This window comes from Chaetodon auriga, chromosome 7 (genome assembly GCF_051107435.1).
Source record: "Chaetodon auriga isolate fChaAug3 chromosome 7, fChaAug3.hap1, whole genome shotgun sequence".
In the NCBI taxonomy this organism is placed as follows: domain Eukaryota; kingdom Metazoa; phylum Chordata; class Actinopteri; order Chaetodontiformes; family Chaetodontidae; genus Chaetodon; species Chaetodon auriga.
The window spans coordinates 291,177-302,828 of NC_135080.1; the positions used below are offsets into that span (position 1 = coordinate 291,177).

The 11,652-nt window shown below is 48.4% G+C and overlaps 1 protein-coding gene across 2 annotated transcripts; it reads right to left on the minus strand.

Moving 5' to 3' along the window:
- Window positions 1-453: 453 nt before the first annotated feature.
- On the minus strand, window positions 454-10,964 carry dvl3b (dishevelled segment polarity protein 3b). Of its 2 annotated transcripts, XM_076734620.1 has the most exons (16): window positions 10,482-10,964; window positions 9,550-9,619; window positions 9,294-9,427; window positions 9,132-9,196; window positions 7,284-7,428; window positions 6,298-6,394; window positions 5,764-5,833; window positions 5,227-5,366; window positions 4,827-4,916; window positions 4,216-4,292; window positions 3,492-3,559; window positions 2,958-3,038; window positions 2,744-2,878; window positions 2,336-2,503; window positions 1,684-1,902; window positions 454-1,181 (listed from the first exon to the last, which is right to left on the minus strand). In XM_076734620.1, the coding sequence occupies exons 1-16, from the start codon at window positions 10,655-10,657 to the stop codon at window positions 889-891; spliced, it is 2,028 nt and encodes a 675-aa protein (XP_076590735.1). In that variant the 5' UTR covers window positions 10,658-10,964; the 3' UTR covers window positions 454-888. The 2 variants fall into 2 exon arrangements, with proteins under 2 accessions (XP_076590735.1, XP_076590736.1); XM_076734621.1 differs by lacking the exon at window positions 4,827-4,916 and having other exon boundaries at window positions 10,482-10,955.
- Between the last annotated feature and the right edge of the window lie 688 nt (window positions 10,965-11,652).

Sequence of the window (11,652 nt, forward strand, 5' to 3'; positions counted from 1 at the left end):
TAGAGTGACCCTGCTTTACTACCTGATGTGTCAAAATCTATTTTGATACGTTCACTAATTCACTCATTCAGTTTAGTGCGTTTACGATGCAGCTCCGTAATTCATGTGTTCATCAGATCAGCAGCTTGTGTGCAGAGGGGTGAAGGGAGCCTGATCTCACAGGAAACTCGTGCGTTTTCTGTCAAAAGAAATGCTGTTTTTCTCTCTCCTGGCCTGAATGAACGTGGACGTTAGCGAGACAAACCTTCACTGGAAAGTCTGGGCCAAAATCTAAAAGAACCCACATTTGTGAAAGCCAGCCTCTGAAACCTAACCTGCACGAAGAAAAACACAAAGTCACGTTGTTTTCCTGAGGTCCAGAAGCCTGAGCTCAGTCCTCCACGTTCAGTCAAACATGCTGACATTAATTTCATGTCTTTGTTCTGAGCTGAGACAAATATTCAACATGTGAAGTTTGTTGAACACCTTTTTAATGTTTTCATTTGAAAACGCCTCAGGGTGACGACAGACGGGCAAAATAAAACTATGCTCATAAATAAAAACAATCATCTCTATCATCAGACTTCCTCCATCGCAGGCAAATATCTCATATTTACATACATGAATATACATGATTGGCGTGTGCTCTGGGGGTTCACATCAGGTGAAGAAGACAATGATTAGATGAGCAGGTACAAATAGTTCTTGGACCCACTGAGACCTGAATCCTGCCGACAAACCGGGCTCAGCAGAAACCGCTTGAACAAGCAGCAGACTCATTGTCCACCTTCAGTGTCAGAAGCCTGAACAGTGGACGTCCATCTTATCCAGGTCTTTGTCCCCCTCCTCGACAGCCACAGGTGTCTCCAGGTCCATCTCCTGACAGGATGTGACATCATCATCACAGGGTCACATGACATCCACAAAGAAATCACTGGGGTTTCCCATGGCCAGGCAGAAGGACTGTCGGGAAGCAGAAAGGTCGTGATGCTGACCTCGCGGTGGGGAAGGGGCCGGCAGGGGGTCCTTTGAGTCTTGGAGACCAGAGAAGAAGGTCGGGGGTCGCCGGGTGCCGTCGTCAGCGGGGGACTCGGCCACCAGCTGTTTGTCAGGCAGAGCGCTCACTTCCTGTTTGCTGGAGTCTGATTGGCTCCCTCCTCCTCCCTCCTTCTGACCGTCGCTGCAGTTTGAGCCGCTGCTTCCTGCGAACACAATCCGTCACGCTTGGCTGTTACACAACCGACCACATGGTGGCGCTTAAGTCTGGAGGCTCCTGTGCACCAAGCATGAAGCCCTTTGTCACCACACAGTTATATTATGGGATGATGGAAACTTCAGCAGAAGGCAACCAATCGCAGAAGAGCAGTGAAACAGAAAAACAAACGTCTGAGTTCAGGAAACGTTTTGTGACGACTGAATGAAACGAAGGAGAAAAGGTGAAAACAGTCAAAGAAAGAAACTATGGGATGGCTGATACGTGGCCACACGGGGGCGCTCACCTTTATGGTTTGTGAGATATTAGTTTCTATTGATCCTTATGGGAATATGATGTATTGATTAGCTATTGATTATTATTTTTTACTAATATGTATCAGTCAGTCTGAAATAAAGTTGAACTGAAATTGAATGTGAGTGTCTGTTTGCATGAAACCTGCAGATTCCAGATGATTATCATCAGCAGAGACAAGAGGACACACTTCTCACCTTCACTGTGCTGACCTCCTCCTCCTTCTCCTCCTCCCCCTCCCCAGGCCGGCAGCTGGTGCAGGGGGGGAGGTGAGCTGTAGGGGTGAGGGACGGGGTACTGGTAGGGGAAAGCTGGGGGCCACTGGGGACCTGAAGCCGGAGCCGGCGGGTCACAGTCCGACCCTCCTCCTCGACTGGAGGCTTCTTCATGATCCAGCAGAGACATCACGCCCAGATCTGACAGACAGAAGGAATCACATGGTTACTGCTGGTCTGAGGGATCAGGATCCAGATCCAAGTTAGACCTCCACCAAAAATCTGCTTCAGTTTCCTGCCAACAATGTCTGCAGGATCACAGACATTTGAGCTTCACTGTGTTGGTGTGTTTGCACACTGAAGACGATCGTACGAGCCGCAACGAAGACAAACTTTCCAAATCCACTAAAATCATTTCATTTTAAATGAACCACGATGACTAAAACGCAATATTATCAGAGAAAAGTTGGTACTTTTTGAAGGATTCTCTGCAGCTGGTTTCTCGTTTGGCTTTTTTGCCTCCATCTTGTGGCAGCAAGCAGTACTGCAGCGGCAGAGTTCAGATTCTGTCCCGGGTTGAATAAACGGCTGATTATCAGTGTTGTTGTGCCTGAACGTCAGCGGCCGGCCTCACCTCCACAGAGGTCTCCAAACACGTAGTAGCACTGCTCCGAGAAGGTCACCTTGTTGACGGTGTGTCGGATGTAACCGGCCTTCAGCAGGTTTCCAGCATACTTGCGAGCTTCACGGCGATCGGTGAAACCTTCCACATTACGATGGAGCCAGTCCACCACATCTGAACCTGGACAGACCGGAGACAAACTGAGATTAGAGGCTGATCCTTGTAGAACTTGGAAACGTTACGAATCCCTCTTGTTGTTCTCAGGTGGCTTGGTGGTGAACCAGGCTTCAAACCAGGCTTCACCGGTGACAGAACAGTGGGTACGTCCTCCCTTCACCTGCACCGTCTGGCTTCAGGTGTAAAGGACGTACAGGTAACCACTCAGAGAACCCAGACTGAGATGTGAGCTGGCTGTCTTACCGATGAAGGCATTGGGGATGGTGATCTTCAACCACATCCGGTCCCGAACCTCCAGGCCGGACTCCGAATTGGCCATCGCCTTGACAACAGCTGTCATGTCGCTGTGGATGCTGAGATGGTTTTCTTCGTGCATACCTGAAAAACCTGGTATTACTGTTGGGGTTTTGGCCAGACGGTGACGGTTGAATGCTGCAATGGCTGATGGGAGTCTTACCGTAGTGTGGGAGGAGCCTGCCTGTCATGGCGGCGGTGTGTGACACCCAGGCAGCAGGGTCAATCGGACGGACTGGCTCGCCTTCAGAATGTGAGGAAAGATGGAGGAGGCCAGAGAACAAGGCAAACACAGTGTGTTAGTCAGGTTTAGTCAAACTAAAGCAAACAGAATGTTTGACATCAGGAAACCCTGCAGACACACAGCATCAGATTATTCTAGAATAGGTTACATTGATCATCTAACCCCATCTGTCCACATCACCTGCATGCACAGGTGTGTCTGCGTGCCTGAGAGTGTCAGAAAGTCTGAATCAAAGCGTCAAGACGAAATTAAGGAATTCTTCCTCTTCTTCTTCATGAAGATAACGTTTGATTCACTGTGAGACTTTTTAGCTTCATTAGCTGTTAGTTTCTGATACAAACTGTCGTCCAGAAACAGTCTCAGGATTAAAGTTAGAATTAGGACAAAGGTCAGTGAGGGCCGGGATTATGTTAATGAGTGTCCTCAGAAGTAAAAAGACTCGTGTTGACTCACTCCTCGGCAGTGTGAAGCAGCCTCGTGGGTTTGGATCCCAACACTTTGCCACCGTTAACGTCACGGGACTAAAGACAGATGGACAGATGGACAGACAGATGGGTGGACGGACGGGTACATAAACAGACAGCAGTGTTAGTAGTATCACATGTGGCCATGTGTCTTCAGTCAACTCAGTTTTCATGTACAGGGGACTGACAATCAGGACTTTTAAGTCTTGAGCATCTCGGACCAACTAGCAGCAGTATTTGCAGGAGAAGCTGTCAACCATCTCATTCAGACCAGGTGAAGCATGACCTCGCAGCCGTCGTCGGAGAAAGTGCAGCTTGCTTATTTACACAATGTTTGCGAGTGAGCGAGCTACATGCTAGCTCGTGGGCGTTGACACGGCGCTGAGGCTACGCAATAAACCCCTCGACACCGCCTGACATCATCCGCCGCTCTCCGTCAGGCTGTTCTCAGACACAGGAGCGCTAAATGCATCCATATGCTAACATGCTAACAATGCTAATAACTAAGATTTAGCAGGTTTAATGTTTATAGTTCATCCTGAGTCTGAACCAAAGTTCGTCAGTCTGTGGTGGACAGACCACCCGTCCTTTGTCTGAACGACCTCACAAGCATCACTCCAACAGTACTTCAGAGGTACAAGCCACAGAGGCACTAGTAGCAGTACTAATCATAGCGTTAGAAGTAATAGTATCATTAGTATCAGATGTCTCACCCAGGTTTGTGAACGATCTCTCTCAGGACTCGAACCGCATCGTCGTTACTCATGCTCTCAAAGTTGATATCGTTGACCTGACAGACGCAGAAAATACCACTGTTAGCATTATTACCACTACCAGATACTGCTGTTAGCATCATTACCGCTACCAGATAATGCTGTTAGCATTATTACCGCTACCAGATACTGTTGTTAGCATCATTACCGCTACCAGATACTGCTGTTAGCATCATTACCGCTACCAGATACTGCTGTTAGCTTCATTACCGCTACCAGATACTGTTGTTAGCATCATTACCGCTACCAGATACTGCTGTTAGCATTATTACCGCTACCAGACACTGTTGTTAGCATCATTACCGCTACCAGATACTGCTGTTAGCATCATTACCGCTACCAGATACTGTTGTTAGCATTATTACCACTACCAGATACTGCTGTTAGCATTATTACCGCTACCAGATACTGTTGTTAGCATCATTACCGCTACCAGATACTGCTGTTAGCATCATTACCGCTACCAGATACTGCTGTTAGCATCATTACCGCTACCAGATACTGCTGTTAGCATCATTACCGCTACCAGATACTGCTGTTAGCATTATTACCGCTACCAGATACTGCTGTAGAAGTGATCCCAAAGTGCAGAGACTGTTTAATTTGAATGTGTGTAAGTTTGTGAAGTTTCTCTCAGACGCCTGGAGAAGAAAACAAGATGGTGGATTCAGCTCATACTTTAGAAGTATTCAGTAAATGTCAGTGAATTTGTCATAGACAACGAAGGTCTGAAGATTTCATTGTAAGAGGACACAAGAATTAAGACCAAATCATTCACTTAGGTCATGCACATAGTACCATTAACAGCTGTATTAGTAGTACCTGCAGAAGCGTGTCTCAGACAGTAGTATCGGTACTGTAGCACCTGCAGTAACGTGTCTCAGATAGTAGTATTGGTACTGTAGTACCTGCAGTAATGTGTCTCAGACAGTAGTATCGGTACTGTAGTACCTGCAGTAACATGTCCCCGGGTTCGATGCGTCCGTCTGCTGCCACCGCCCCTCCCTTCATGATGGAGCCGATGTAAATCCCTCCGTCTCCCCTGTCGTTACTCTGACCAACAATACTGATACCCAGGAAGTTATACCTCTCTGACAGGCGGACGGATGGACGGACGGACGGACAGACAGACGGACGGACAGTGTTAAGGTGAGCTTTGCAGGTGAAGTCAGGTGAGCACACAGGTATCATGACTCAGGTGTGAACACACACACACACACACACACACACACACACACACACACACACATACACATGCTGTTGGAACAGGTGCTGAGTCATCATTTCTACATCTCAGACAAACATTCATCAAACAGAAAAAAGGCTTCATGGAACATTCATCTGATAGGTGCTGTGTGTTTCCATGGTTACAGGACAAACTAACAGCTGACTCATCCTGACTAAAACTTGTAGTGAAGTACTTTCACATTGTTGTATTAGTACTAGTAAGTAAATAATCGGAGTACTTGTTCCACTGCTGGTACTCACCCATGTTCAGAGTGACAGTGATGACGTTGAGCGACATGGTGGAGTCAGTGACACTGCTGAAAGACACAGACTGACAGGGACAGAGAGACAGAGGGACAGACAAACAGGCAGAGCAGAGAGGGATATGTAGGACAGATCAGTGACACAGGAGGACAGACAGAGGGACAGACAGACAGGTAGATAGAGACATACAGACAGACAGACAGACAGGTCAGAGAAGGAGATGAGGGACAGATCAGTGACAGAGGACAGGTAGAGGACTTCATCATCACTGACAGAACAGACAGCCGTCCTCACAGACTGAACTGTGGCACAGCAGTGTCCTCAGTTGGGACCGTGAACCTCACGTTTCATACCAAGCCTGAGAGTCAGCGCAGAGGGCTGAGAGGAACTTCCTCCCAGGGACCATCAGAATAAAAGCACAGGCTGTGTGTGTGTGTGTGTGTGTGTGTGTGTCTGTGTGTCTGTGTGTATGTGTGTGTGTGTATGTGTGTGTGTGTGTGTGTGTGTGTGTGTGTGTGTGTGTGTGTGTACCCTCTCCATTCGCTGTGTTTTGGGTTTTCGGTGGCGGCGGCGTTGTCGCCTGACAAGTCGCGGTGATGAACTGCTCTGCTCTGTTGATTGGCTGAACCTGGTGTATGACATCACAGAGGGAGACACACCTGGTTCAGTTTGACACGTTTTTCTGTTTCAATGTAAAAACATAAACGAGAGTCAAAAAGCAAAATGAATGATGATCTAAAAATAAACAACGCGGATGAAAAGCTGAAAAAAATATTTAGTCCTGGAATCAAACAAAACGCTGAATCATCAATTTAAACATCGAACACTGAGCGGTTTAAACTAAACTGTTAGAAACAGCTGATCGACTCTGAAACCACCAGGCTGGAACCAACCAATCACAGCACGAGGACAGACAGACAAACAAACAAACCTTTGAAAACAGAATCAAACAACATCTGCGAAAAACACCGAAACGAATAAAGTCCAGAATCTAGACGAGTCCAGGGACGAGCCACAAAACCAGAAACCCTGAACGGAGATGATCCGGTCTCAGAGACAGAGACACATTATTTCTGCTCTCAGATCAGCCGGGACTCTTTTATCTGATGGACAATACACGCTGCGCTGTCAGTCACGTGACCTGCAGCAGCCAGTCAGAGCTAAGGAGGAGGCCTGAGTCTGAACAGGTTTACTGGAGCAGAAGAAGAGGACCTGAGGGCAGGTGAGTGTGTGTCATCAAACCGACCAATCGCAGTGAGCGTGATGTCAGTTTGTGCTTGAAGGAGCAGTTCAGCCTTCATGCAGCAGTTTCATCTCTGTGCTAATTAGCTTAGCTTAGCACAAAGGCAGGCAGCACGAGGTACTTTGACTTCATCTGAGTATTTTCAGTACTTTCAAACCAGAAGATGAGCTGAAGAATTCTGCTGACGCTAATAAAAACAATAAAAATGAACGGAATCGTTAGTAATGATGAAGAATTCAGAATCCTGACCGAACGTGTTATTGATCGCACCGACCTTCCTCCTGAGTCTTCCTCAGAGGAGCAGAAACTGGTCGTCTCTAATTGGCTGCTCTGCTGGGTTGACGAGCTGTCGCCTCCACCTGCTGGCTCCGCCCCACTCTGCTCGGGTGGTTGGGGGGTGTGGCCATTCAGATGGCCAGCTGTAGAGAGAGCAGCCAATCAGAAGAGCTGACAGCAGGATGATTGACAGGACAGAAACCAATCACAGAGGATCAGACGATGATGAAAAAATGTAACTGTGGCTGGAATCAATAATTCAGTTTCTGATTGATTTTAAGATTCGTTCACGCACAAAAGACGAACACTGAACAGACAATCACCCGTGACAATCACCCGTGACGATCACCTGTGACGATCACCCGTGACGATCACCTGTGACGATCACCTGTGACGATCACCAGCATCACCCGTGACGATCACCTGTGACGATCACCAGCATCACCTGTGACGATCACCTGTGACGATCACCAGCATCACCTGTGACGATCACCTGTGACGATCACCAGCATCACCTGTGACGATCACCAGCATCACCTGTGACGATCACCTGTGACGATCACCTGTGACGATCACCCGTGACGATCACCTGTGACGATCACCAGCATCACCCGTGACGATCACCTGTGACGATCACCAGCATCACCTGTGACGATCACCTGTGACGATCACCAGCATCACCTGTGACGATCACCAGCATCACCTGTGACGATCACCTGTGACGATCACCAGCATCACCTGTGACGATCACCTGTGACGATCACCAGCATCACCTGTGACGATCACCAGCATCACCTGTGACGATCACCTGTGACGATCACCAGCATCACCTGTGATGATCACCAGCATCACCTGTGACGATCACCTGTGACGATCACCTGCATCACCTGTGACGATCACCTGTGACGATCACCTGTGACGATCACCTGTGACAATCACCTGTGACGGTCACCTGAGACGATCACCAGCATCACCTGTGACGATCACCTGTGACGATCACCTGTGACGATCACCTGTGACAATCACCTGTGACGGTCACCTGAGACGATCACCAGCATCACCTGTGACGATCACCTGTGACGATCACCTGTGATGATCACCTGCATCACCTGTGACGATCACGTGTGACAATCACCTGTGAAGATCACCTGTGATGATCACCTGTGACGGTAACCTGTGACGGTCACCTGAGACGATCACCTGTGACAATCACCTGTGACTGTCACCTGCATCACCTGTGACGATCACCTGTGACGATCACGTGTGACAATCACCTGTGAAGATCACCTGTGACGATCACCTGTGACAATCACCTGTGACGGTCACCTGAGACGATCACCAGCATCACCTGTGACGATCACCTGTGACGATCACGTGTGACAATCACCTGTGACGGTAACCTGTGACGATCACCTGTGACGATCACCTGCATCACCTGTGACGATCACCTGTGACAATCACGTGTGACTATCACCTGTGAAGATCACCTGTGACAATCACCTGTGACGGTAACCTGTGACTGTCACCTGCATCACCTGTGACGATCACCTGTGACGATCACGTGTGACAATCACCTGTGACAATCACCTGTGACGGTCACCTGCATCACCTGTGACGGTCACCTGTGACTATCCCCTGCATCACCTGTGACGATCACCTGTGACGGTAACCTGTGACTGTCACCTGCATCACCTGTGACGATCACCTGTGACGATCACGTGTGACAATCACCTGTGACAATCACCTGTGACAATCACCTGTGACGGTCACCTGCATCACCTGTGACGGTCACCTGTGACTATCCCCTGCATCACCTGTGACAATCACCTGTGCTGGTTATTCTTACCTGGATCATTCTCAGGGTTGACCTCTGACCCCTGCAGCTCGTCCTGACCACTCACAGCAGCAGCACTGACACACAGACAGACAGGAAGCAGACAGACAGTGTTCAGATCAGCTCTTTGACAGCATCAGTGATTCAGGTGAGACACGTGAGACAGGTACTCACTGGAAGGAGGGAGGTCTGGAGTCTCCAATGCCACCTGTCCTCTCTACGGGGGGCGGGGCCAGGTCGGTGGGAGTGGCTAAAGTCAGAACGTCTGCACCCCTGAAGTCTGACTGACAGGCGTCTGAAGACACCAGCTGGAGAGAGACGAAGACGTCAGTTCAACACCTGGACAAGTGTGTGTGTGAGTCTGTGTGTGTGTGCGTGAGTCTGTGTGTGTGTGTGTGTGAGTCTGTGTGTGTGTGTGTGTGTGTCTGACCCAGCAGACGACTCGTCCGTTCACAAAGGGCAGCCTGGCATCATCATCACTGATCTCCTCTTTGACAACCCTGTGAACACACATCATCATCCTCATCACCTTCATCTTCATCATCGCCCTCCTCCTCGTTTTTAAGATTCTTCAGGATATTTTTACATCCAGATGAAACTCACTGTTTTAAAAACACACACACACACACACACACACACACACACACACACAGCACTTGTCAGTTTGTCTCCATGTGATTTATAAGTAAAGTTGGAGCTGTTTGTGACCGTCTGATGTCATCTGACCAGCTGATTAAAGATGTCATTGTGTTTCCAGGCGGAACACATTTCATTCAGGTCATTTATCTTCTGTGTCATCCGTCGTCTGATTGGTCGATCGGTGTAAGAAAAAGGTTGAAAATGAAAGAAAAAAGCTTCGAGGTTTCAGAGGAAGGTTCACTTTAGCTTAGCTTAGCACAAAGACTGGAAGCAGGGGGAAACTGCTAGCCAACGTTTACAGGGATGCCAGTCTGCACACTGAAACACATCACACCAGGACCTGGACCGGGACCAGGAGCAGGAGCAGGACCTTACAGTGAGATGAGTGAGTTTGTCAGACCCTCTCTGAGCTGATCCGCTCGCTTGACAAATCTCTTCCTGATCTGATCCCAGATTACACATCAGATCATCAGGTCACATGACCACGATCACGTCTGCTTCACCCCCACAGCTCCATCATAACACACGCACGCATGCACGCACACGCACACGCACACACACACACACGAACCGTTTGAATCAGAATCTCTGACTTCTTGTTGAAATAATAATCATTCATTTTATTGATCATCTCGACTTGAATCACACTTGTATCGATAATCATAATATTGGTGACGTAACGTTTTATCATCTGCTGAGCATCTCATCGATCACGTGACTCACCCGAAGTCGTCGTCCACGGACTTGAAGAAGAATTTGACGTTCGGTTTGTTCACGACCTGTTTGAAGTCCGCCAGGGTGACGCGCTGCGCGGGCACGTTGATCCGAATCAGGTAGGGGGTTTCCTGGTCCTCCAGGTGGTAGATGACCCGGGTCTCCTCCGCCATGCTGTCCCCCATGGAGCGGCCCGGCACGGCCCGGGACACCGCACTGGCCCCGAGGCGAGACACGGGGGGGGGGGGGGGGGGGGGGGGATGCTGATGCTGATGCTGTCTGTCCGTCCACCTGTCTGTCCACCTATCTGTCTGTCTGTCCACCAGTCTGTCCGTCTGTCCGCCTGTCTCTCCGCAGGTCTCCGCTCTGTTCTGGTCCAGATGTGTCGGTCCAGCTGCTGCAGGTCTTTGATGCTCTCAGTCTCCTCCGGAAGCAGCGGCGTCGTCAAGTGCAAATAGTGACATACACAACTTCCGCTTGGGCCCTTCAAAGCAAAAACCTCCAGCTTTCTTCTTGCCCCCCTTCTGAGCCTCATGATGGGGCTTTGAGTGTAAAGTTTGTCCTCTGCTGTGTCATTTTGGTCCAGTTTGTCTTTTCTTAACTGACATTTGAAGATGCTGTCTCAGGTGAAGGACAGGTGTCCTAAAAACAGACCACACTTTTTTTTTTTTTTTTTAACCTGGAACAGTATGAATACTAACGTTCATCCAGAAGACTTGTTTCATTAGACTCTCCTTTTATCTTAACTCACAGTAAAGTTTGAATGTACTCTGTTCTTCGGCGGTTTCCTGTAGCATTCAGCTCTTTGTTGGGATGACTGCACCTCGTCAGTGTCATTCTCCCGCTTTTATTTTGAAGTCAAAGGCACAGCGCTTCCGGGATGTTCGGAAATTACACACGGTATTACAATTAAACAGATTCCTCTTTGTATTTCCGTCTTTTAATCCTTTCAATCTTCAAAATAAATAGATACAAGCAGAGAATCGATTCGTCACTTTGATATATGCTGTGACAATTTATTCTGAAAACTTTAAACACATTTCTTAATAAATGTCTATTCCACCTGAAGGACATTCTGCCTGAACCCTTTAACAATCCTTGAGATCCTCTCAAGGATCTTCCAGGAGCCTTGAAGAAGTCCTGGAGCAGTAAAAAAAAAAAAAAAAAAAAAAACACAACC

What these genes read in the sequence shown, in the direction of transcription:
- dvl3b (XM_076734620.1), bottom strand. Translation starts at nt 10,657, where the DNA reads ATGGGGGACAGCATGGCGGAGGAGACCCGGGTCATCTACCACCTGGAG. An exon ending in ACGGACGAGTCGTCTGCTGG is followed by an intron (nt 9,428 to 9,549) that starts GTCAGACACACA and finishes GTCTCTCTCCAG; the next exon opens with CTGGTGTCTTCAGACGCCTG. An exon ending in AAACACAGCGAATGGAGAGG is followed by an intron (nt 5,834 to 6,297) that starts GTACACACACAC and finishes TGTCCCTGTCAG; the next exon opens with TCTGTGTCTTTCAGCAGTGT.